The 27,060-nt window shown below is 49.7% G+C and overlaps 1 protein-coding gene across 2 annotated transcripts; it reads right to left on the reverse strand.

Annotated features, from left to right (window-relative positions):
• On the reverse strand, positions 1-27,034 carry VPS37B (VPS37B subunit of ESCRT-I). Of its 2 annotated transcripts, none has more exons than XM_058691384.1 (4): positions 26,844-27,034; positions 4,916-5,087; positions 2,855-2,937; positions 1-2,052 (listed from the first exon to the last, which is right to left on the reverse strand). In XM_058691384.1, exons 1-4 carry the CDS (start codon positions 26,952-26,954, stop codon positions 1,555-1,557), a joined length of 864 nt encoding a protein of 287 aa, XP_058547367.1. In that variant the 5' UTR covers positions 26,955-27,034; the 3' UTR covers positions 1-1,554. The 2 variants fall into 2 exon arrangements, with proteins under 2 accessions (XP_058547367.1, XP_058547368.1); XM_058691385.1 differs by lacking the exon at positions 26,844-27,034 and adding an exon at positions 5,898-6,131.
• Positions 27,035-27,060: the final 26 nt, after the last annotated feature.

Raw genomic sequence — 27,060 nt, forward strand, 5'->3', positions numbered from 1 at the left:
TGTTGTTAATCCTGTTTATTAAAAAGGGTCCTACAGCTTTACAACCCCAGCTCAGGCCTGGCCCTGGAGTGAGGCCAGCCCTTCACCACATCGACATCGACACCGACACCGAGCTCACGCCCTTGGCTCCACCCCATGTGGGCTTGTGGGCGTCCCCCCACCGACCTCGGGGTAGGCAGCAGAGGTACTGGGGAGGGGAGGGGCGGGCCCTGATCTCCAGATTCGCAAAACATGGCAGGCACGCCCAGCCCATTCGGCTGTGACAGTCCAGGAGAACCATATGCTAACTGAAGACACAGGGTGGTGGCCTCGCCTCTGGCCTGCTGCGACAGACCTCGTTTGAGCACTGCCTCCAGTCTGTCACCAGGGCAGGCGAGAGCCCGGAGGGCCGGGAGGAGCCAGGGGAGTTCCCAGAGCGTCTGCCGATCCTGGTGCTGGCTTTCTCCAAAGCATGACGCCATGCTGCCGGACTCCCTCTGTCCCCCTCCCACCCTGAGGCCCAATCAGAGGCAGAGAATATTGGCTACGAGTATCCTGGTTCAAGACGGGACAGAATTCTTCCACCTGCAACACGACGACCTTGGACAAGCCCCTCTGGGAACACAGAGCCAGTAGTGAGAGCTACCCCTCGGCCTGCCCAGCCTGTGGGCCTGCGGGGGAGCCATGGACGGCCCCTCATTGGCACCAGGGGAAACTAAGGCACAGCACAGGCACCCACAGGTGTGACCATACACTGCTTGTAAGAAAGAAAATTGCATTCGCTTCTGCACCTCAATCTGTTCAAAACAAATGCGCATTTTTATAAAGTTTCCCTGAATGGTCTTGTGTCAAAAAAGTTTTCTTTCCCAATATAAAACAGGAAAATTACAGACATAGTAAAAATACTGGGGGGAGTATTTCTTCGTAGAAACCGTCAGGGGCTGGCCCGAGGCGGGGGAGAGAGGAGGAGCCGAGGACGTGGTCTGCTGTGCAAAGTCCGGCTCGGACCAATCTTCCCCGGCCCGGCTGCAACGTGCCCAGCCTCCGGACCTGGCAGGGGGTCGAGTGCAAACCCTGCATGTGGCTTTGAAGCGTCCAGGTTCGGGGGGAGGGACGATTGGCCACCCCAGCCCACCGATTCAGTAAGCACCTTCCAGGCAAGCCCACCTCACAGACCCTCACCAGGGACAGCGGCGGGCAGGGCCACACAGCACTGTCTTTCGTGCACAAAGCAGGAACGATGACGCAGCTTATTAAATAAAGCTGCAACGGGAGGAACACGATTTTAAGTGGGAAGGGAGGGAGGCTTTCCCCCCCAGACTTAGGAGTCCATCAACACTATGAGACTTAGAAATCCTACCGAGAACACAAGCCGGTGCGGCCGCGGGGATGCCAGGCTGAGGCCCTGCACGCACGACCACCTGGGTGCAAAACCGGGGTCTACGTCTACTTACCACTGACCTACAGTTCTACAAACGGGGGCGCTGGCGCAGGGCCACAGCCCCCCGGTCCTCGCAGCCTGTGTGTGCCGAGCCCTGGCCAGCAGGTGCAGGCTCCCCGGAGGGACGGGGCCACTCACTGGAGGATGAAGCCCGGCTGGTGTGGAGGCAGCCGGGGCGGGGGTCTCTGGGGGAGAGCGGGCGGGTACGGAGACACGAACTGTGCGGAGAATCCTTGCTGGCTGGGGAGGCCCACGCGGGGGGGCAGGGGAGGACACTGCGATCCAGGGTACGGAAAGGCCTGTCCTGAGCCCATGGCGGCGGCGAACGGTGTGGCCAAGCGTCCTGCAGGCACCGGGGGAGGCGGCGGGGGGATGCGCCGAGGTAGCACAGAGGGGGGCCCGCTGGCTTCTGAGGTAGGGTAGGGCAGGGGGGCAGCGGGCACTGGCTCGGGCACCCTGGGTGGCAGCGGGGCGGGCACCGAGGCCTGTGGCAGTCTCTGTCCCTTCAGCACCAGCTCCTGGAGCTTCTCGATTTTCACTCTTCGTGTGTGGGCCAGTTTCCGCTTGCTCTGATAGACATCGATGAAGGAGTCCAGAGGAAGCTCTCCATCGAGAAACTTCTCTGCCATGTTCTGAAAGAAGCAGGAGAAACTCGTTGAAGGACGGTTCAGTCCTTGGGGAAGGAACTCCCTTCACCACCACCCCACCCAGCTTCCATCACCTGTACCCCCTCCCCCTCGATCCCATCTGCCACGTGCTCCACGGGGCAGACCCTGGCTGACCTCCGAGGAGCCCCCCAAGCTCCCACAGAGAGAAGGGGACAGAGGTGGGCTGGCCCTGACCACCCGCCCCACCCCACAAGCTGGATGGCCTCAGGGACAGCCAGCCTCAGATCAAGGGGGCCTCTCAGCAGCCCTGAGCTGTGGGTCCACCCGGCGCAGAGGAAGCCACCATACCCACTTGCCCCCTTCCCACTAAGCCGGCCGGAGTCCCTTCCTTCCACTGGTTGCGCCCTGACAGACACACCCCCTACAGGGGCAGCAGGACAGAGACGTGCTCACGCCCACCCGGGCCCCCACCCAAGAAACCCAGGGGTTACTCCCCGCCACCCCCGGTGGCCTAACTTGGCAACCTGCCACCCGCCCCAGCTTGCTACACGGCACTTTTGACCCTGACTCATCACCTTATCACTTAGGGAGGCCCAGGCCTCTGGTGCTCGAGTGGCCGCATCTCCCAGGCTCTGCCCTGCCCCCCGATTCAGAGCCACCGGCGGCCGTGGCGCAGACTCCCCTTAGGGTGTGCACCCCTGGCCTGAGAACCAGACTGTCCTAGCTACGGAGGCGTGGCACTCGCCCCCCCCGGAGGAACTGGCCCCCCGGTCACCACGCCCCGGGGCACTGCCCCCCCATCCACCCGGCACCAGCTGGCTCTTACCTCAGTGTCTTCCTCAATCTTGGCTCCTTCTGCCTGAAGAAGCGCCAACAGGGTCTCCAAGGAAGCGCTGCTCGACTGTTTATCTGGAAGAAGCAAGAGGTGTGAGAGCAGGGACAGCCAGCCACTCACACGCCCCCCAGACTCTTTGCCACCCGCCTGCCAAAGAGCGAGCACTTTAACTGGAAAGGCACTGGGAGAGTCACACGCCGAGAACTGGCTTTCCAGGAAGCTCAAAGTCAAAGCCTTAAAATCCAAGAGGAGGAGCACACAGGACAAAAGCAGGGGGAAACTGGGGGCCACGCCACTCATCCTTCTCCGCACCCCCCCGTGTCCCCATCCCGACCACAGGGGGCCCTGACCCAGCAACATGACGCACCACTCGTCACCCCACGCAGATTTCCTTTGCGTGTTTGAGTGAGAACTTACACGGTGTACGTAACTGAAGCGTGTGACCTGCGCTTTTACAAACGCATAAACCCCACCTACCACCCAGATCAGGACGTAGAACATCCACAAAGGCTCCGGGGGCCCAGTCCCAGAGCCTGCCCCGAGGCGGCCCCGCTGCGGAAGCTCGGCCTGGCTGGGAGCCTCACGTACGCAGGTCACACGCGTGCCGGTCCCTCCCACTCGGCACCGTGTCTCTGACATCCACCGCCCACCCCTCTCGGCGTCCACCGTGTGGACCTAACTTACTCTCCCTTCATTCTGGACACGGGAATCCAGACGGCTCCCAAACTCAGCTACTATAAATAAAGCCACACACGAACACTCTCGTCCCCGTGGACAGACACGAAGGTCCGCCACTTCCGGGGCGGCCCCAGGGGCAGACAGGCTGTGTCCCAGAGTGAGCACGCGTTGCGTTCAGGCAGGTTTTGCCCAACAACTCTCCCCCCAAGGTGGTTTTAACCCATCTACATTCCTCCCGGCAAGGGAAGGGCTCCCGGGCAGCGCCGGATGTCACCAGGACTGGCTCTGGAGGGTGTGCAGACAGTGCGAGTCTCAGCATCGGACGTGTCCACCTCACGGAAGGGCTGCGTTTTTAACCTTTTCTTTATCTCCGCTCCCTCGAAAGCCACCTCAAGCCCTAGGACTTGACACTGAGTTCCTACCGCTCTTCGTAACGACTGTCGGGTGTAAGCACGACATTAAAATGAAATGTTCCGGGGCGTCTGGGCGGCTCAGTCGGTTGAGCGTCCGACTTCGGCTCAGGTCGTGATCACACGGTTCGTGAGTTTGAGCCCCGTGTGGGGCTCTGGGCTGACAGCTCAGAGCCTGGAGCCTGCTTCAGATTCTGTGTCTTGCTCTCTCTCTGCCCCTCCCCTGCTCATACTCTGTCTCGCTCTCAAAAGTGAACATTAACAACAAAAAAAATTTTTAATGAAATGTTCCTGGGGTGCCTGGGTGGCTCAGTCAGTTAAGCGTCTGACTTTGGCTCAGGTCATGATCTCACGGTTTCGTGGGTTCAAGCCCCACTCTCTGCCCCTCCCCCGGTCACCTTTTTTTTTTTTTTAATGTTTATTTTTAAGAGAGAATCAAAAGTTCCCATGATGGATATTTGTCAACACTATCTTTGAGGACCTAACTCCACAGGATAAAACGTTTGTTGAATAAGAAAGTTACCCTTTTCTGCACTGTTTGGAGAAGGTGAAATTTTGTTTAAAAAGTGGTTACGTCTCGGGGCACCTGGTGGCTCAGTTAAGCCTCCAAATTCAGCTCAGGTCATGATCTCACAGTGTGTGAGTTCAAGCCCTGTGTCAGGCTCTCTGTGCTGACAGGTCAGAGCTTCGAGCCTGCTTCAGATTCTTTGTCTTCCTCTCTCTGCCCCTCCTCTAATCATACTCTCTCAAAAATAAACATTAAAAAAATGAATTTGTAAGTGGTTAAGTCTCTTTTCTAAACAGGTGAAATGATTCCATACATAAACTTTTTCTTTGTGGCATTAACCATGGTCTTAATCTGAAACTTTTCCATAATAATACTTCTTTCCTGGTAATCTAACGGCTTGAAAACGTGTCCTTCCCTCAACTCTTTATTCTTGGAGGATCACCCTGAAAAAGTTACCTAATTTGGTCTTCTTTATCTGATAGGCTTCAAAGAGAACCTGGAGTTCCTGGTATTTCTGGGTCAAACGTGCTTTCAGGGCGTCCAGCTGAGGCTGGTACAGAAGGTTTCCTTCTGCCAGGCTCCGGTTGCTGGCGAGCGTCATTTCTTTGTTAAGCTGAACATTCTGCGTCTGCAAGGAACACGGGATGGTGAGAAGCAAGTATTAGTTCCCGGACCAGTCCCCCGAGGTTCCTGTGCCCCACCCTCAGCGGCCACCACATCTGCTTCCGTCTGGCTGCTCGCCAGGCTGGGACCACATGTGGGGCCGCTCCCAGCCCGGACTCCAGCCCCTCTGGGTTTCTAGTTTGGACACAGCTCCCTGTTCTTAAAGAGCAAAGCCACTTCCTTTCCAACGATTTGCAGACAGGCTTTGTCTTGTGACTTGTCAAGGCCTTTTGCTTCAATAGCCGTGCTGTGACTGGAATCCCTTACTGCCGCCATTGTGCTTCCAAGAATAAACAGCTGTAAAGATTTAGGGCTAGATTTGTTCAAAACCTGTTTCTGCTGCTCCAGCGGAAGTCAAAGAATCACTTTTAACAGAGGAGGACCAGCTGGCATGGGGTCAATTCAGGCTCAGTCGTCAGGCTTAGGGATCAAACACGAAAGCCCGACACCCCCTGGGAAAGAATTCTGTTTGCCATGACCCTGTTCTCTCTCCCACGCCCACCTCCTGCTCCTCCTCGACTGAGGGGAAGGCCAGAGTCCTCCCAGCCCCCAGCTCCAGACCCAAAGCTGGGCCAAGGCGCCATTTGGGAGGTAGAGAAGCCCACGTGCCCAGACCCCAGGGCTGATGAGGAGATGGAAGGCCTGAGGATAAAGAGCTCCCAGGAAGACTTAGCAAGCCACGTTATTTAAAGGAAACCCCCACACCCACACCCATGGGGCACCCCCGGGACTGGCAAGTGACACGCCTCGGCCGCCGCCACCCGCCCACAGCAACCTGTCTGGAGCTGGAGTTCCCGCAGGGCAGAGTCCTTCCCCATCGAGCCGCGTTTTTGTTTTCTCGCAGCTCTACTGAGACACGACTCCACTTATCTCGTTTTCCCCTTGATATTTGCTGCTACCCCACCCAGGCTATTTTCGCCGCACGTCTGCACTTCCTTCCTGTTGAGAGTCTGGGTGCAGATTTCCCACTGGGCTGCCTTCGTCCTGGCCACGCCCAGCCAAGGCGTCAGTCCAGCTCCACGAGGCACGTGCACCCCCTCCGTGAAGGTGAAGGTGAAGGGAGAGAACACAGCGGCAGCCCTGGACCCGGGCCGGGGGGCTCCCTACAGCAGACACAGAATCCGGATCTCCCGCACCCAGGAGCTGCGCCCAGGGGCCCTAAAGATTCCTCTCCGCTTAAAATGGAATTTAAATTAAGATAGAAAATTGAGCCTCTAGCTCAACACTACAAAATCAGTGCAGCACCAATACTCTCATCTCTTGCCGCTGGAGAGTTTGGGGCCCTGGTGTAAACGGGGTTCTGGAAGGGCCGCCACCTCCCGCCACGCAGCAGCTCCCTCCCTGCCCTGTGCAGTTGTATCCCGATCCTGTAGAAGAGTCTTTCCTTCGATTGTTAAGCCACTGCAAAGAACAAACACACACAAACCACTGTATGGCCACTCTGGAAAAGAGCTCAGCAATTTCTTTTAAAACTAAACATGCCACGACGACACGACCCAGAAATTGTACTCCTGGGCATTCGCCCCGGGGGAAATGAAAACATGTTCACACAAAACCTGCACGTGAACGTTCAAAATGGCTTTATTTGGAACAGCCGAGGACCCAAGGCAACGCAGCTGTCGCTCCGCGGTGGGTGGCTGCACAAAGCGCACAGCGTCCAGGCCACAGAACATTCAGCCTTAACAAGGACAAAGCCTGACACGCGTGGCAACTTGGATGACGCTCCAGGGAATCATGCTGAGCCCAAAGGGTCGGACACTCTAGGATTCGGGGTATACGTCACTTTCGAAACGCCAGAGTCACAGAGACGGAGACAGGTGAGTGGCTGGGGGACGGCCGTGGGAAGGGGGCTCATGGGGATGGGTGCTCCCACTGGGGGGAGTGGGTGAGGGACACAGAGGATCCCTGTTCCTTCTGACAACCGCTTGTGAATCTACAGTTACCTCAAGATTCAATGTTTAGTTGTAAATCAACAAACTGCTGGGGAGTTTCTTTACACCCCACCCCCCAACCCATCTCATCTGCCAGCTGAGAACCGGCAGGTGTTCAAGGCCATGGTCAGGGACCTCTGGCTCCCCGCCCGCTGGCCATCATTCTGACTCAGTCTTAATTCTTTGTTCAATAAACATTTACTGAGCAACTATTATCTGCCGGGCCCAGAGTTAGGTCTGGAGAACGGAGAGGAGAACACTTCTTTCATCACATAAACCCAGGTGATGTAAATGGAACGGAATGGAGCATGCCCTGACTACGGTGGGGGGGCCTGGTCCCCCCAGCTGTCTTCCCGGGCAGTTCCAAGAGCACCCCCAGCCCTTCCTTCCACCGCCTCTGGAGCTCAGGTCTGCTTTTCCCACCGGCTCCTCACGGGGAGGCCGGGTCGGCGCTACGTCCTCAGTCACAGCACCCACCTCTTCCTTGCCACAAGCTGTAGTCAGCAAGTATCGTTTCCCTGTTCACAGCCTCCCCCACTGGAATACTAACACAGAAGGGACCCTGTCGTCTCTAGCGTGCCAAGCACCTAGCACACGTGGGCCACCAGTCCAAGGCTGCTGACGGCACCAGAGGTCCTTCCCACCCCCCAAAAGCCAGTCTCTTGAGGCCAGGCCCAGCAAATAAGATGGGTAACAAAATATGGAGGGGATTAAAAGAAAAAAAAAAAAAAAAAAAAAAAGCTGTGTACATCAAGCAACAAATGCCCCAAATCCTTTATGGAGACAGGCTCCCTTGATGAAGTCCTTTGAGACAGCGTCTGTGGGGGCTGTGGGGGTCTCAAGCCGGATCGGAGGCTTATGCCGAAGCAGGATTTCCGTCCTCACCCAAGGCACCGCTGTGGGCACAGGTCTGCAAAGGGACCCCGGGAAAGGCACTGGCGTCCAATGAGGCACGTAATTCTAGCGTGCCGTTGAAGGATCATGACTTCGGCCGGACCTGACAGTCCCGAGGGAGGAGGGTATTGATGTGGACAGTGCCCAGACCAACTCTGGACCAGCCGAACCCTCCAGGAGGGGCCCGGGCGTGTTTTCCCAAGCTCTCCGGGGTGTTCCAGCATACAGCTAAGTGCCACCGCTTCCGTCTCAGCGTAAAGCAGATCTAAAGAAATCTTACTCTCCTAGGGTCTAAATCAGGTAGAAATCACTTCTCCTGCATGTTAGAAAGTCCCAGAAGAGAGCAGCACAGGCTATAATCCAAAGGTGGCTTGCACGGGATGCATACGGGCGAAGTTTAAGCTACCAGCCACCGAAAGAGCCAACTGAAGCTGCGACGGCGACTGACAGCCATCAAAAACGGCTTGTGATTTTGTGTATCCTTTGGGGATTCAGCTGTTTTTACATCAGGAAGTACTGGTAAGTTCTAAGTGGCCACCCAGGGCACACCTACAGCACTCTCCAGTGGACAGTGGTGGTGGGGACAACGGCCTGGATTCCAACACTTCTGTGCCTCCCGGTACACACCTCTGATGCTGCATTAGATGCCGAAAAAGACGCTTTCCTCCTTAATATTCCTTTCCACCGCGCCAACTGAAAACGGGAGGGGAAACGCCCAGTCCTGTTCCATCTTTTGCAAAGCAGAGGAGAACAGGAAGAGCTGGCCAGAACAGGCCCAGGGGCCCTCCCCATGGGGACGTGCACCCCACGCTTAGCAGGCCCAAGTGGCAGTCACTCTGGACGACACATGGCCCAGCTCTCCAGGTCCCGTAAGACTGACTCCAGCCTCAGCGCCTGTGGCTGAATCTGAACCGGAACTCGGAGACGCTCGCAGGGGCCTAGACACCTGAAACTGAAAACACTACTGCCGACCTCTTGATGGTTCTCACGATCCTTTTTCTTAACCATAGAGAGATCTTTTCAGGAAATAATCGGTCTGCGGTAAGGGAACATTTTTCAGTACGTACTCAGGGTTACTTCAGTTTCTTTTTCTGCTCATAATCCAAGAAAAGCGAGATGCAGGATTGGAGCATTTAAAGCAGGACCCCAATTATACAGCTCTTTCTGCCTATCTGTCTACCCAAGAGCTGCCTGAAAGGAGGTTCACCCTAGACTGACAATAGCAACCTGTGTTTTTAATTTTCCTCTTTCTACTTGGACATAGTGCTTGATTTACTACAAGCATATATAAGTTTACAAAAAAGGGTTAATACAGCCTGTTAGATATTAGAACTGGAAGAGCAGAGGCTCCAGAAAATTAAGCTGTTTCAAGACTAGGGGAAGGGGATTAGGAGATACAAACTTCCAGTTATAAAATAAGTCAGTCACGGAGATGAGAAATACAGCATAAGGAACAGAGTCAACAATATCGTAACAACGTGGTGTGGGGACAGACGGGGACTATGCTAATCGTATAGATTATTCACTGGCCATCACAAGTGTCAAATCACTACATGGCACACCGGAAACTGACACGACACGATGTGTCAGCTATACTTCAATAGTAAATTTTAAGAAAGGACCACACACCACGCGCGCATGTGCGCACATACACACACACACACACACAAAGAAAACAAAGTATTTTATACATGCTTTGTTCAAGAAGAAATGTAAAGACCCCTTTATCTCTTGCGATGCTCACATTAATACATGAAGCTCTCTTGTAGCAGGCATGTGCTACCTCAAATGCATGCTATTATTATTTTGAGAAAGCGAAAGGGGGAGAGCGAACAAGAGGGGGGAGGGAGGGAGAGAGGGGGAGAGAGAGAGGGAAGGAGGGAGGGGGAGGGAGGGAGGGAGGGGGAGAGGGAGAGAGAGAGAGAGAGAGAGAGAGAGAGAGAGAGAGAGAGAGAGAAATATGAATCCCAAGCAGGCTCTGTGCTGAGCGCAGAGGTTCGATCCCACAAACCATGAGATCATGACCTGAGCTGAAATCAGGAGTCAGATACTTAACCGACTGAGCCACCCAGGTGCCCCTGACCATTATTTCTTAATTTGGGTTGGTAAGTGTGGTAGAAAATAAAGTCGGTTTAGAAGAAAACAGATATAAACTCCCCTCTGGGTGACATACGCAATGGTCACGAACGAGAGGCACCGGAACGAGGACAGGGGACTGCCAGTGCCCTGCCAGCCAGTGTGAGGTCAAAGTTTTGAGTTTCCAGTGGATGTTTTCCAAAGCAGACACTTCTATAGGGTACAGTGGAAAACCTCAGATGGCTCTGAAGCAAAACCACCCCTCACTGCAGAGAGAAACGCAACACACATGGAGACATGTTAGAGACAGACAGGCTTCACACAACTCCTTCCTCTTCAGCTGAGATTCAGCCCTCTTCCTCTTGGACAGCATGTCAGAATGTGAGGGGGGACCCAGTGTCACGATAGGACAGCCCTGAAGCCACTAGAATTTACATGTCTATTTTTAAAAAACACTCATACTTCAGTACCTCGAGTATAGCTTGTAACAGCCACAACGAAATCCTCCAACACGATGGCTGGTTGGTTGGTTGAGTGGTTCGTTCGTTCGTTCATTCATTCATTCGTTCATTCATTCATTCATTCATTCAAGACATACTTATGAAGCACCTCTATTGAGGGGTTCTGGGGAGACAGTAACCAGAACAGTCTGTCCCCATGACCCCAAGTGTAGGCAGGCCTTGTGAGTATCACAATGCCCAACTTCAGGGGGCGCCAGGCCCCTTGTACTGCAGCCCTGAACAGAGACCATAGTTGCTCTTCAAATAAGAAGGCTTAAGGGGCGCCTGGGTGGCGCAGTCGGTTAAGCGTCCGACTTCAGCCAGGTCACGATCTCGCGGTCCGTGAGTTCAAGCCCCGCGTCAGGCTCTGGGCTGATGGCTTGGAGCCTGGAGCCTGTTTCCGATTCTGTGTCTCCCTCTGTCTCTGCCCCTCCCCCGTTCATGCTCTGTCTCTCTCTGTCCCAAAATAAATAAAAAACGTTGAAAAAAAAAAAAAAACACAAATAAGAAGGCTTAAGAGTGAAAAAGGCAAAAAAAAAAAAAAAAAAAATAAAAATTAAAAAAAATTAAAAAAAAATCCCAATATAGGTGAACTTGAAGATACTGGTGATGTGAAAACCACTCTGTCAGCACCCTGCATGTTTCAACAGTACTTACTAACATTTATGGAGCACTTACTGTACACTTGGCATTGTGCCACCTTCTCTCCATGCATTATCTCCATTTAATCCTCTAACTGGGGTGGGGGGGGATTTGCCCCCATTTTACTCGGGAAAGAAATACCATCTCGGGGAGGTTTAAGAGACCATCAGAGTCTTGAGAGGGTCAGTAACTGCAGAGCCATGAGGTTAAGGGTCAGGATATTCTGTCTCCCAAGTGTGTTTTCTACAGGATTATGCCCTGAATTATGCCGTAGCATCTGTCCACTGCATAGAACTGGTCTATCATTTCTCCATTTTCAAGTACCAGGAGTCATCTAGATTTCTATTATTGTTTACCTTTTTACCGAGGATATTTTCAAACACAAAGGAAAAGGAGAGAGAGAATAAAGAATCCGTGCACATTCTCCAGGGTTCAACAGTTAGTGACATTTGTCAATCCTGCTTCGAGATATTCCTCCCTTTTTTTTCCTGAAGTTTCTTCTTCCCCTGAAGTATTTTAAAGTAAATTTCAGGCATCCTACCATTTCACCCTTAAAAGCTTTAATATGTATCTTTTACCGGGAAGAACTTTACAACTTAACTACAATGCCATCATCACCCTTACTAAAATTAACAATATTCTAATTTAAGCACCCTTACTAAAATTAACAATATTCTAATTTCAACTTCTGCATGTGTTGGCTTGAATTCCTCTTATAATGAGCTTCTGCCTTGTCTGGCTGAGTATCTGAAATCCTTTATAACTGTTTCCACCATCCCCCACCCCTGCTTTAAGCCCAACTTTGACAAGACTGAATTAATGCCCAAGCAACCTCTGAAAATGACTCTGGGGGAACATCATCATTATGTAACAGATTTTCTTTTTTAGGTTTGTTTATTGGGGGGGCAGAGACACAGAGAGAGCAGGAGAGGGGCAGAGAAGGAAGAGAGAATCCCAAGGAGGCGCCACAATGTCAGTGCAGAGCCTGACACACGGGGCTCAGATTCACGAACTGTGAGATCATGACCTAAGTTGAAATCAAGAGCCGGACGCCCACCCAAGATGCTCGACATCACTCATCATCAGGGAAATACAAATCAAAACCACAAGGAGATACCACCTCACACCTGCCAGAATGGCTAAAATCAACAACGCAGGAAACAACAAATGTTGGCGAGGACATGGAGAAAGGAGAACCTTTTGGCACCGTTGGTGGGAATGCAAACTGGTGCAGCCACTCTGGAAAACAGTATGAAAATTAAAAATAGAACTATCCTACAACCCAGCAATTTACACTAGAAATTTATCCAAATTCTTTTCCAAAAACTGATTTGAAGGGGTACACATGCACCCCAGTGTTTATGGCAGCACTATCAACAATAGCCAAAGTATGGAAAGAGCTCAAATGTCCACTGACTGATGAATGGATTAAGAAAATGTGATGTATATACACAATGGATTACTACTCGGTGATGAAAAAATGAAATCTTGTCATTTACGACACCGTGGATGGAACTGGAGGGTATTATGCTAAACGAAGTAAGTCAAAGACGTAGCGTATGATTTCACTTGTATGTCAAATTTGAGAAACGCAACAGATGAACATAGGGGAAGGGAAGGAAAAACAAGATAAAAACAGAGAGAGAGACAAACCCTAAGGGACTCTTTTTGTTTGTTTTTATTTATTTTTGAGAGATAAAAGGACAGACAGAGCCCAAGTGGGAGACAGGCAGAGAGAGAGGGAGACACAGAATCCCAAGCAGGCTCCAGGCTCCAAGCTGTCAGCACAGAGCCCAACGCAAGGCTTGAATCCACAAACTGTGAGACCGTGACCTGAGCCAAAGTCAGACACGCAACCGACTGAGCCACCCAGGCACCCCAATAAGAGACTCTCAAGCACAGAGAACAAACTAAGGGTTGTGGGGGGTGGGGGGGGTGGTAAATGGGTGACAGGCATTAAGGGATTAAGGTACTTTTCAGGATGAGCACTGGGTGTCATAGGTAAGAGATCAATCACTGGGTTTTACCCCTGAAACCAAGACTACACTGTATGTTAACTAGCTTGAATTTAAAAAAGAAACAATCAGATGCCCAACCCACTGAGCCACCCAGGTGCCCCCAGGATTTGTATTTTTTGTGTGTTTCAATCAATTGCAGTTTGTAATCTTCCTGATGATCAAAATGTCCATGGCTGGTGGGAGACACTTCGGGCTGGGTCTCAAGCTGACATACCCCAGAGGACTGCCAGCCGCCCCCGCTCCCCCCGCCGCCCAGCCCTCCTGTAGAACAAGGGGTCCCAGACTCATCTGCACATTTGCTGCCCCTGATCTGGACCAGCCCTTCTTGAAGAAATGCTGGCTGCTTTTGGTGGGAAATTCGTTTCGATTTTTATATTTTCCTCTCCAGATAAAATTAAATTGAAAGCTGCCGTAATATAAAGACGAAGAACAAAATAAATCTCAGCTCCTGTACCTTCCTACCAGTAGAAAACATTAGACTGCCTTCAGACTCTAAATACACAAGCTTATGGATCAGACGACCAAAAGGTTGGCACGTATTCAGCCAGGTTAATCTCTTTTTATTGAGTACAATATCTTGATCTAGCTCACCGATTAATTTTAGGACAAGTATCACCAAGGTCACATGCAATTTAAGCCTAGGGTTTAATATCAACAGCTATTAGAAAGACCAAATTCATCTTCCATGCAGTGAAGACCTTGCCAGTGACAAATTCCTCTTTCTGCAGTCTTCCCACTAAATGCAGGCTTTCAGGGAAGCCTGCAATCCAAGCCCACAATATCCCAGAGGTGTGCTGCAGAGGTGGCTTAATTCAACCCCAACATGAAAAAATAAAAAAACTTAACAGGTGCAGAGTTGGACTGCTTAACATGTTCACAAAATTAAAGATCTGAAAACTCAAAAATACAGTGAAAGAACTGTCGAGATTATGAAACTGTTCTAAAATATAACCACCTCGTGGGTTGTGTGTCGCCAAGGCGACAGCCCACACGGGAAAAGAAATTTACCAGATGCTTATCAAATGTTCCCCCAAAACAACCCACTCAACAGAGACAGCATATTAGATTAATAAAGATTGCTATTTTTGATTGAAGATCTCAAATTCCTTGTTGAGATGAAACTTGCTGCACTCAAAGTAGCAGGCAATGCGATATAGACGAACGATTCCTTCCCACATGGAGCTGGTTTGCACCTTAAAAATCGGTAGGACATTCACTTTACGTGCAACTAACCACAGACATGCAAAGAGCTACTACGTTTGAAAATAAATGGACTAGTCCCAGAGAAGAATTAAATGGTCTCAAAGAAACACAATTTGAATAATCTTCTAGTTCTCGAGGTACCAGGGTGCTTTGTTTCCCCCTACCCCTTGGAAGAGTACTTCCTAATATTTGCAGGGGCGGGGGGGACCTCCCACTTTGTGGATACTGATGTCAATAATAAAGAAATATAATAGGTGTGATGGGTTGTGACAACTCTCACGTGTTAGAAAATGTTACTTTCCTAGTATATCACTGACCTTACAATTCCTGAGGACTCCAGGGAGAGGAGGGAGGAACAGAAGGCAGGACAGGACCCCCAAACTGATCACATTAACTGCTTTTGTCCCTAGTCTCCTCAAAGGGCTTGTTACACTTGATCCTACGGAATCAGAGTCTCAGCAGGTGAGTCAGGGAAGCTATTGAGAAGCCCTCACTCCACATTATCAGAACCAATTAGCTGGTCAGCTGAGCAGTTCAGTTAAAGCAATAAATCACTAAACACACAGAAGTTTAAAGATATACATCTGTCCATTTCTTCATGTAAGGCAAAGGTCTTTTCTTAGACAAAGGGTCCACTAGCTCAAGTTCCAAAAGTTCTTTTTCATCCAGACCACATCCTGTGATGGGGAGGGTTTCAAGACACTGGACAAGCGAGCTGAGAGCAGAATCCTGGAATTCTTCTGTTTTCCCCCAGCCTGGAACACACCTCACTGGCTAACAAGTCTGTTTCTAGCACACCTTTTAACTCTATTAACTCTTTCCAAGGCAAGCACAGCTCAGTTTTCCCTCCAGGTAGTTTTCCCTCGAGGTCCTTTCGCTTACAGCTTTTGCCACAGTATTTTAATGAAATAATTACTGTAACAAAGAAACCAGAATGGCCAGGTCCTGGACTCAACCGCACTGGGAGCAGAAATGTCCAGAAACCTGATCAGGAACACAGGGGTGGTGTCGTCAAGGCTGTATCCCTTCCTCAAAAAGAAAGAGCCTTATGGAAGAGAGAAAATTTATAAACTCTGCTTTTCTTATTAGCAGATCCTGGCCAGGACAAACCACCAAAGCAATCGTTTGTTTAGTAAGAGCACAGGGTTTTGTTTTGTTTTTTCTTCTTCCTCTTTTCTATTTCCTTTTACCCCCAATTTACAAGAAGTGCATGTATGAGAATTTTCTAGGACAGTCTTTACACAGATGCAAAATAAGAAAATGCCTAACCAGGTGGATCCTGAATTATGTGAAGACTACATTTTTGACAATTTTGCTTTTACATTTGAAATACATCATGACATAAACTTTCCAACCCCTGACTCATGAATTCAGTTTAATGGATACAATTTACTGTCACATGATTTAAATTATTCATCTTCTTATGAGAAAATGCTATTCTAATAGTGGGATACTTTTAGTCTGTGGGTAGAGAAAGGGATTAGTCAAAGAATCAGTTACCCCTAAATTATTCTACTTATATTCATAACAAAAAATACCTGCAACTTTATCTGGTGTAGGGAATTTGATGTTCTAACTAAAATCAAAACAAAACAAAAAACCTGCCTAGATACTTAAGACTTAATCATTTTAAAATTTTTTGGGGGGCGCCTGGGTGGCTCGGTCGGTTAAGTGTCCGACTTCGGCTCAGGTCATGATCTCGCGGTCTGTGAGTTCGAGCCCCGCGTCGGGCTCTGTGCTGACAGCTCAGAGCCTGGAGCCTGTTTCAGATTCTGTGTCTCCCTCTCCCTGACCCTCCCCGTTCATGCTTTGTCTCTCTCTGAAAAATGAATAAACGTTGGGGCGCCTGGGTGGCGCAGTCGGTTAAGCGTCCGACTTCAGCCAGGTCACGATCTCGCGGTCCGTGAGTTCGAGCCCCGCATCAGGGTCTGGGCTGATGGCTCGGAGCCTGGAGCCTGTTTCCGATTCTGTGTCTCCCTCTCTCTCTGCCCCTCCCCCGTTCATGCTCTGTCTCTCTCTGTCCCAAAAATAAATAAAAAACATTGAAAAAAAAAAATTAAAAAAAAAAAAAAAATGAATAAACGTTAAAAAAAATAAAATTAAAAAATAAAAATTTTTTTGATGTTTTAATAGATTTAAATTTAAAGATGTTAATTTCAATACAATTTATGATAGCAATGAAATATCCAATGAGGGAATGGTCACAAAAATGATGATATTTATCATAACTTATAAAATATCATGCAGCCACTAAAAACACTGCTATATAAGAATATTCTTTTTGTTTTATGTATGTATGGATGGATGTACTTATTTACTTATTTATTTAGAGAGAACACACACCTGAGCAGGAGAGAGAGGATCCCAAGCAGACTCCATGCTGCCAGCACAGAGCCCGATGTAGGGCTCGAACTCATGAACGGTGAGATCATGACCTGAGCCGAAACCAAGAGTCAGAGGATTAACCAAGTGAGCCACCCAGACGCCCCCATATAAGAATATTCTGATAGAAAATAAGAAAATCAGGGCACCTAGGTGGCTCAGTTGGTAGAACATGCGACTCTCGATCTCAAAGTCATAAATTCAAGCCCCACACTGGGTGAAGAGATTACTTAAAAAGAAAAAATGACATAAAAATAAGAAAATGCCCAGAGCATAACTTTAGGTTAACACACACACACACACACACACACACACACACACACACACACACACACACCATACAGAATGATCCCAGTGGGGGAAAAACATGAAAAAAAACCCCATAAAATGTTAATAAGGGTTTATGTCTGGGTGCTGGTATCACACGTGATTGTTTTTCTTCATTTCTGAATTTTTCTCTAATAAACATGTAAAAATATTTTTAAAGATTAGTTGGAATCCGAAACTGAAATGCCATATACTCAAAACAAATGAAATACTATATATTCCCCGTGTTCTTAAATGGAGTATGTGAATGCAGGCCAGCCTCTGATGACCAAGAACCGGCATCATGAATCCCAAGTAACTACCATGCTGTCTGTGAAAGCAGATGGCACACCTATCCCCTGAATAAGCATTTGCCAAAGCCTGCCCCAGGGAAGCTAGTCCCGCCAGTTCTGGGACCAAGTAAGAACGGGACACGCTCAGTGTCCGCCCTCTGGAGCTTTACCACACGCCCGGCCCTAACAGTAAGAACCAAACAAGGCAAAACAACAAAAATCCCTCTTAACCACTGGTTTCCCAAACTTATTTACCATGGAGATCCTTTGAATGTAATCACCACTGACAGAAGCAGGGCCCCAGGACAACTAAGGGAAATGCAACCCTAAACCAAACAGCCCCGACCACTTTATTAAAACTGCCGTTATTTCCATTATTTCCATTACTGCCACGGCGCCCTGTGGCGCCCTGTTCATCAGTTTACGATCATCACCTTGTTTAGCCTTCAGAACGACCCGTCAGGCCATTGTTATAATATGCCCATTTTAAAGACAAGGAAACTGATATTTAGAAAGGGTAATGGTGCCCAGGGTTTCCCAGGAACCCAAACCCCATCTTTTTTTTTTTTTTTTTTAAAAGAAAGAGAGCGAGTGGGCTCGGATCCCAAGACCCTGGATTGTGACTTGGGTGAGCAGAAATCGAGAATCGGATGCTCAACTGACTGAGTCACCAGGTGTCCTCCAAATCCCACCTTTAACCACTATGCCTAAGAGCTGACCTTACATTTTTTGTGAAGCTTTTTATCACTTTTGCTTCCTCTTTCTCTATCATTTATTTCCTGACGGTGTTACTGGCTCTGTTCGTCTTTCCCTACACCCTTTGAAAATCTGCCATGGACACACAAACCATATGACCTGGCGTGTCTCCATCTGAACGGTGTACGAGACAAGACTCAACAAGCCCTGCGAGGAGCCTGGTGTGAGCTTCCAAGTCAGCGATTTCGGCTGCCCAAAGATCTTTTTTTAATCAAGCATCTTTTCCAGGCTTCCGACGGATCTCCCTGCTTTCTGGTCTCATCTCCTCAAATCCATCCCCCAAACCCTGGGGCTGGCTGAACCACCCATTTAAGTCACAACTGTGAACACAGCACTCCCAGGTGGCTCCCTCTGCCGAGAGGATCAAGCCATCTGGTCTCTGCCTGCCTCTCTGGCCTCTTCCCCCACCAAGCCCCGCCCTCATCCCTCCGGCAAGGCTAGAATATCCCTTTGCACCTCTCTCTCTAGGCTTTTCCTGTGTCCACCCCCATGACTGGAAGCCCTTCTCCCTCGTTACCTGGTTAACTCCTCCTTTGAATCACAGCACATTAGTCATCTCCTCAAGGGAACATTCTCCGTGGATCTCCCCCGGCCCCCGCAGAGGCTTGCTGCGTCCCCACCACCGCTGTTTCACACCTCCGACATCTGTAACTGACTTTTGTGTACCTGCGCAATCCTAGAAGATGAAAACTACGTGGTTTCATATCCCCAAAGTGCTCCATAAAAGTTGAGTAATGAATAACCTTGCTCGACCTCAGCTGTGTTCGCGCTAATGAAAGCTGCTGTCTGATGGCAAACACTAATTAGCACTTCCGCTGTCCCTCTGCCAACCGGGGCACCAGGCAACGGATATGGACATGACCTCCAGGTGCCACTCCTGGTGGCTCCACCTCTGGTGATAATGAAAGATCTAATTTGGAAGAAACATTAACTATGACACCGCCTGTAACAGAACGAGCTACTCAAGTATCTGCTTTTGACAAGAACTCTTTGGCACAGTAGTGGACAATATTCCTCCTACTTCCATGAGAAACGATTTCAAAAGCTTTCTTTCTCTTGACATACTGCAACATAACCCATGACAACAAAGCTACATCTTCCTCTCCACTTGCATTCTTCCCTAGGAAGAAGTTCTGCAAAGGACTTTCCTTTGCCTTTCTACCACTGGGTAAGGTAAGTTTTCTTGAATAAGGTAGTTTTTGTGGAATCCAAAAACCCCATAGAGCAAAGGGAGGAAGTAAGCCAACCAGAACTCCTGTCTCGGCACATTCTGAGAGCCAGCCATTACACACATCAACAGTGGCTGAAACACAAGTCGATACAGAAAACCCTGAACTGCACACCTACCGGGCTCATCCCCACGGCAAACATTCCACTACAAATACGGTGATAAAAGCCAAATACAGATCTTCATTTACATAATGGGGTTACGTCCCAAAAAACCATCATAAAGAGGTGCCTGGTTAAGCACCAACTTTGTGATCTCATAGTTGGGGGGGTTCGAGCCCCGCATCGGGCTCCGGGCAGATGGCTCGGATTTGGAGGCTGCTTCCGATTCTGTGTCTCCCTCTCTCTCTGCCCCTCCCCCGCTCACGCTCTGTCTCTCTCAAAAATGAAAACATTAAAAAAAAATTTTTTTTAATATCACTAAGTCAAAAATGTATTTAATACACCTAACCTAGTGAACATCATAGCTTAGCCTGGCCCACCTTAGACGCTCAGAACACGGACATAAGCCTCCAATTGGGCAAAATCCTCTACCACAGATTTTTTTTTTTTTTTTCATTGTAACTAGGCTCCATGCCCAACATGGGGCTTGAACTCACAACCCTGAGATTAAGAGACCCATGCTCTACTGCCTAAGCCAACCAGATGCCCCCACACCAAGCCCATTTTATAACGAGGTGTTGACTATCTTAGGTCATTGACTACGGTACTGAAAGTGACAAATGGAGCGGACACTGGTGCAGGTGGCTGTCCGCGTTCAGCTCTGTCAACCCTCCTGACCGCATGGCTGACCGCGGCCACTACCCAGCATCATCACGAGAGGACACCGCTGATTGCTAACCTGGGACAAGACAAATCCAAAATTCCAAGCGCAGTTTCTACTGAATGTGTATCATTTTTGCGCTTTGCACCATCACGAAGTCAAACGGTCATAATCCGAACCATCAGAAGGCAGGACCTTCTATAAACAACAAAGTTGGCTTAGCTCAAGAGCACATCAGTTGTGGACAGGACAACATGATGCTCCAACAGTTCAGTCTAAATCCAGGTTCCTCTTTCGACTAGTCTGATACAGTACAAGCACTGTAACAGGACGTCAACTTGTCTGGAAAATACCAGACTCGTTTCTCCCTGTGCTTCGATGGTACCTCTTTCTTCCTCCCAACCCACTAATTACTCCTAGCGGCCTTTCAAACTTTTCTTCTTGAAGGAAGTTGGCCCCCAGACTTGTATCTCAGCTGACTGGTCCCCTGAGCTCTGGAACCGGGTTTCCACCTGCCTGCCTCCCCCCACCCGGTCCCTCACTCTTAGGCTGGCAGGCAGGGTCTGGGTGAGCCCTCTCCCCTCCCCCCCACCCTTACTCATCTCCACTTGAAGCCAGTGAACTGCACTCAGCAGTACCTACGTGCCAAGGACACAAAGACAAAAGTGACAAAATGGGGCCACAAGGAAGTGAATGACTTACAAAATGTGTGACAAGTACCACAGAAGAGGTCCCCAAAGATACCGTGTGCCCGTGATGCAGGAGGCAGGGCGAGCATGTGGAAGGCAAAGCTGAGGAGGCTGGAGTCCCCGCTCCCAGAAACCCAGCTGAAACCCCAGCTTCTCCTCACCTGGGTTTCCACTTCCACCCTGGCCGTTCCTGAACCTTCCCGCACCCACGCGGCCCCTACTCTGCGGCCAACTTAACCGTACTGAAGAGTACTTCTGATCATACTGTTCTTCCGCTCCAGAAAGTCACGGAAACTCACTGCTACCAAACTCACGGCCTTCGGCGCACACACGGCACACCAGCCTCCCTCCCCATCACTGCCCGTCACTTCCCTGCTCATGCGCGGATCCGATCCGGCTCAAGTAGCTGGTAACCCGCCAGTCAGAAAGCCTGTCCCATGCTTTCCTGCTCTGGGACTGCACCCTCGCGGTCACTTCTTCCTGACTGCCCATGCTTAGCTCTCAAAATCCTACTCAGAATAAATATCTAATTCAAGGCAGTGGCTGGGGGTGGAGTGGGTGTCGGGCCCAGGATGGAGCACAAAGAGGGCTTTTCACTGGGTTGACAGTGTTTACTTCCGAAGCCGCGTGGCAGGTAGACACATGTTCCTTACGTTACTCTAAACCCTTTCAGAGGCATTATTGTATCTGATCCTTTACCTTCTTAACTCTTACCCACCTATCAAAGTCCATCTCTTGCACTAGGACCTAACTAATCTCGCCAGAGAGCCTCTCTTCATCTGACCTTCGACGTCATTTACAATTCACATGCAGCCTCCTTATTCTCTATTTTTAAAAAATGATAAAATAGGGGCGCCTGGGTGGCGCAGTCGGTTAAGCGTCCGACTTCAGCCAGGTCACGATCTCGTGGTCCGTGAGTTCGAGCCCCGCGTCAGGCTCTGGGCTGATGGCTCGGAGCCTGGAGCCTGTTTCCGATTCTGTGTCTTCCTCTCTCTCTGCCCCTCCCCCGTTCATGCTCTGTCTCTCTCTGTCCCAAAAATAAATAAAAAATGTTGAAAAAAAAATTTAAAAAAAAAAAAAAAAAAAAGATAAAATATATATAAGAAGATGCCATTGTCAAGAGCCACGGTGAAGTACATCCACACTGCTGCACAGCCAGCACCACCACCCATCCTCCACACGTTGCTCGTCTTCCCAAACTCGAACTCTCTACCTTTTACTCGCTCTTGGGCTGTAAAGGTCTGTGTGCGTGGTTTCTTCCCCAAATTATAATACGGGGTTTATGCCCTATTCGTGTTTCCATCCTTAAAACGTCTTGCACAGTTAGTGCTCCATAGCTGTGAAACTGAAATGGAAACTTCTTGAAACGGCAGCCAGGATAGGATGCCTTTTAGTTTTAGCAATACTAGCCAATAATAACAATTTCCTGAGTGCTCACTGTGCTAGGTACCAGAGTAAGCATCCTATGTACTTATCACATTTAATCCACCCAAACCCTATGAAGTAGGTTACTGTTGTCACCTCCTTTGTTTTCAAGGAGGAAACTGCAAAACTGGGAAGACAAGAGTACTTGCCAAAGGTCCGTGGGTTGTATCAAAAGGCGGTTCTGTACTACACCACACCCACCACACTTTTAATCAATGCAAGTAGAGAGCAAGTGATCAGATTTCACCTAGGCCAGCCAGTCTAACAATTCTGAAAATCTCTTACGAGAGGGGGCTAGCCTCTGTTGAAGCCCCCTCTGTGCCAAAGTACTGCCTGCCTTCACCTGCTATTCCACTGAGCCTCACAAGAACCCTCAAAGGCAGGTGTGGGGACCACCCTCACTTTACAGTGGAGGAACCAAAGCACAGAGAGTTTAAGTAACTGAAATAAGGTCACACAAGTCTCGGCTATGCTCCTTACATTACCAAAAAAAAAAAAAAAAAAAAAAAAAAAAAATTATGTATGTACGTAAGCTCTATGCCCAACGTGGGACTTGAATTCATGACCCCGACATCAAGAGTCACATGCTCTACTGACTTGGGCCAGCCAGGCACCCCTTTTCATGAATCTTAATGCCTCCTTAAAAAATAAAATCAGGGGCACCTGGGTGGCTCAGTCGGTTAAGCATCCAACTCTTGGTTTTGGCTCAGGTCATGATCTCTCAGTTCGTGGTTCGAGCCTTATATTGGGCTCTCCACTGACAGTATGGAGCCTGCTTGGGATTCTGTCTCCTTCTCTCTCTCTCTCAAAACAAATAAATAAACTTAAAAAAAAAAATCAGATAAAACTGAATTTCAGGAAATATTCCCAGGCACAGTAAGTTTTTACTCAAGAGTTAAAACAGTAAGTCCACAGAAGAGAATACTGAAACCTAGAAGTTTGAAGCCTCTGCATACGCAATGACTGCACAATGTGAGCAGAAACAAACTCCAGTTAGCAGACTCTCAAAGCGTTTAAACTTTAACTTCGAAAAACCAGTCCCACCAGCACTCAGCTGGTGTTGAGGAAACAGTCCCTGGGTTTAAAGCAAGGTCAGTACGTTTCAATGAGCCATTATGATTCACGCAGTAGCTCTGCAGCCCCAAACCAATCACACCAGAACACGCCTTAGGGAAACAGCGTCTCCCAGACCAGACTCTTTCCACAAAACAATCTGTTTTTCAGACCCTCGGTGTTTCTGCATGTGGGCACTCTCACTTGCCAAAGGAACAGAGATCCTGAATTTGAATCCTTAGTTGGGTGGAATTATCCGTTAGCAACAACCAACCGACCGACATTCCCTCCGGAAGCACACGGGGAGACGGGACCCAAGACGTGCGGTTTAGCTGCCTAATCCCCTAAGCGACAGTTCCTTTTAAGGGAGTGCCCAGTAAGTCCACCGGGGTTAATGTGGACGGATAGAAGAAGGCGCATTCCATTGCCATGTAAAAATAACTTTAAATAAAAATAAAATGTGTGCATATGAAACATTAGCCCACAGCGAAAGCAAAGAGCAGAGATCACCAGGGAGGGTACTGCATTTAGGGAACTGCACAGTGGACGGGACCAACAGGAAAAGAGAAACACGGGGGCACCGAAAAAGAGAACAGCTCCAGCTCCAGCACGATTTCAATGTCTTGAGCTGCACTAAAGCTCACACACCACAATTAAAACAATGTAAGTGAAGCAGAATACACGGCTGTATTTAAACCTAACAGTGAATGCCTTCAAAACCTAGCCACGCTTTCCAGCCGCCACAAAATATCCCCTCAGGCTTGAAGAAGTCTTACTCTACAATTTAAAACACTTCCTTCTGCCAATTTAAAAAAAAAGCCTTTGGTTCAGATTAAGAGATTCTATGCTGGGAAAGGCCTGTTCCGTTTACAATCTCATCCTCGGACCTGCTGAGATACATAATCATTTGGACCACAGAAAGATAAGAGGTTTCTTAAGCTAATGGTAAATAGAAACTTACTTAACATTCTTGAAATAAGACGCTATGAACTTGTCAGGATGGCCTGGTATTGATGACTGGCAGTAAACTCCCTAAAAAGAACTAGGTGATTATTAGTAATTGCAATCACTCTTTATTGAGCACTAATTACACGATGTGTTAACACGCATAATCCCCGTGTCGACTCTATGAAATAAACATCATGTTAGCCTTCTCTAACAGATGCTCAGAGAGGTGGATTAACTTCCTTGAAATCACACAGCTGCGAAATGGCCAAGTCCGGCCTGGAGTGTAGGAGTCCAAAGTCTGAAAGTTCCACCTGGTTGAGAGTGGACAGTTGATACAGAATATTTTCTCCTGTGTCTCCCAACTACCCCGAAATAAACCAATGTCTAACATTAACAGCTGAGTCAAAGGACCATGGCCACAATTTTAATTGTTCATGTTATACCCATTCCTACAGAAACATGCCACATGTGACTGGGGGAACAGGATTTGCTAAGTGTGACTATTGCTCGTTGAGCTGCCTGGCTAGGGTATTTTGGTCTTCTCATTCGGTTTCCTTGTTTTAACAGCACTACGCCCTGAAGTACCGCTGAGTAATTTAACTTGAATTATGTGGCCTAATCAAGTACGTCAGTCGTCCGCATTTGTATAGGGGACTCTGGTATGACAGTCACCTTCGCTAAAAAAAAAAAAAAAAAAAAAAAAAAGTTCTGCTAGATTTATCTGCCTTTCCCTTCATGTAATAATCTCCAGTTTCTTAGGTAGAGGAAACAAGCTGTCCCTAATAGCCTCAGACTTGAGAGAATCACCTCTTTCCACAATCTTCCCTCCACTAAAAAGCAGCTTATTTCTATTACTGTAGAATATAATCGGTATAACTACGCCAATATAAATACAGTATCCTGTTCTAACAAACAGAACAGTCGTACAGCAAAATAACTTGTAGGTGGGATCACACGTCAGGAAAAAATACCTGTCATTTTATCATTAAAGCACAAGGATGCCTGCCGACACACAACAAAAGGTCTCCCGGCAACTGAAAAGCAGAGAAACTAAGCAAAGATTTTATTTCTTTAGAGACATGAGACTCTTTCAGTCAAGAAAGATGGATTTTGTCACTTATTATTCTCGGAGATGGAAAGTGCCACATGGAGACCATAAATGAGGGAAACTGCATCTCGGAGCAACGTGCTATGTGCCAAGTTACAAAGCCCGTGAATACAAGGGGTGTATTAATGGAAAGACTGATACCATCTCACTACAGTGGCCTCTCTGTAGCTCAGGACAATAATCTGTTGAGGGTTTTCCAGTGATTTTGAATGTGCAACCTCCACACAAGCCCCCTTTTAAGGAAGCTGGCTCAGGGCTGAACAATCCCTCTTCGGAAAGAGAGCCAAGAGCCCCCACTCAGGCTTCTGGGGCAGAGGCTCAGCCCTGTAGGCGTGGGAAGGCTCAGACTTTGGAGACAAAGAGGCAGGAGTGGTAAATGGGCTGGGATCAGCCTGGGTCCACCTGCCTGGAGGAGACCCCAGGCCCGGAGGACGGACGGCTTAGAGAAAAGAGCCCAGAAGGGTTGGGAAGAGAAGAGACAATTCACAGCGCAAATGCAAGCGTGAAGTCAGTTACCGCAGAGAGCAAAGCAGGTCACGAGAGACGGAGTGACACAACCAGGAACACAGTGGGCATATGCCTCCCAGAGGCTGGGCAGGCCCTCAACTATGGAAGACGTGTGCGGACTGGCCACCAGTCCCCCCCATCCCTGGCTTATCTTCTCCCCCAAAACAGCTCCAGGAATTCTCACTTTGCCCCATGGTGACGCAAAGCCACCAGATTCCCAGATTCCCTTCTTCCACAAAAGGGGGCAACTTTACGGGGAAAGGGATTCCTGCTCCCACCCCAAAACCAGGGAGAAGCCCCTAGGATGGCCCTACTAAGGCCTCTTCCAAAAGAAGGCAGCCCCAACAGGGCCCCTCTAACCCTCGTGGGAACGCTCACATACACAGACCCCTCCAACCCTAACGTGGCCAAGTCGGGGGCCTCGTGCCCCTCAACCTCAGAGACCCTGCCCAAGGCTCAAGTCCATTTCAGTACGACCGCCCAGACTCAGCTACAGACACCCAGGCCCCTACAAACTCACCCTGGAAATAGCAAACCCTAGGACTCTCGTCCAGCTCGTCCACCTAGCCCCTGAAAACCTATTCGAAGACTCCAGTTACTTCCTCAGTCCGCCTGTACCGCTCCACCCTCTCCTCAAGCCCTCCCCAACCCCCCGCCCAACCCCTGGCTGACTCAGTCCGGTCTGTCACCCCCCAATCGTCCACTGCAATCCCCCCTACCTTCCCCAACCTAATCTCATCCCCCGATTCTCTCCTCGTCCCACCCGACCCAGCCCCAGCCCCCGAGGTCCCCAAATGCCCGTTCCAGGCTCCATTCCCAGCCTCGGCGCCTCACAGCCTCGCCTCGAGCCCGCTCAGCCCCAGTCTCGGTCTCCCCAACCCCAGCTAGAGGCACCGCGATCGCCGGCGCCTCGGGCCACCTCCAGCCCGCCGAGGGCCCCCGGCCCCGCGCGCGCCCCTCTCGAGGCCCCGCCGCCACCGCGCGCCCCCGCTCGGCCCACCTCCTCCATCTTCTGCACCATTTCCGTCAGCTGCCCCTCGTCCTCCAGCAGCTCGTTGAGCTGCACCAGCGACAGCCCGGCGAACCGGGCTTCGCTCCCGGCGCCCGCCATCCCCGCGTTTCAGCCACCGCCGCCGCTCTGCCCGCCAGGCTCCGCCGACCGGAAGCGCCGCCCTCAAAGCCCGCCCCCCGGAGTGGGGGGGCACGTGACGCCAGCC

The sequence above is a fragment of the Neofelis nebulosa genome, chromosome 11 (genome assembly GCF_028018385.1).
Source record: "Neofelis nebulosa isolate mNeoNeb1 chromosome 11, mNeoNeb1.pri, whole genome shotgun sequence".
Lineage (NCBI taxonomy): Eukaryota > Metazoa > Chordata > Mammalia > Carnivora > Felidae > Neofelis > Neofelis nebulosa.

What these genes read in the sequence shown, in the direction of transcription:
- VPS37B (XM_058691384.1), bottom strand. Translation starts at nt 26,954, where the DNA reads ATGGCGGGCGCCGGGAGCGAAGCCCGGTTCGCCGGGCTGTCGCTGGTG. An exon ending in TGGTGCAGAAGATGGAGGAG is followed by an intron (nt 5,088 to 26,843) that starts GTGGGCCGAGCG and finishes TGTTCCTTGCAG; the next exon opens with ACGCAGAATGTTCAGCTTAA. An exon ending in GATAAAGAAGACCAAATTAG is followed by an intron (nt 2,938 to 4,915) that starts GTAACTTTTTCA and finishes TGCTTCTTCCAG; the next exon opens with ATAAACAGTCGAGCAGCGCT.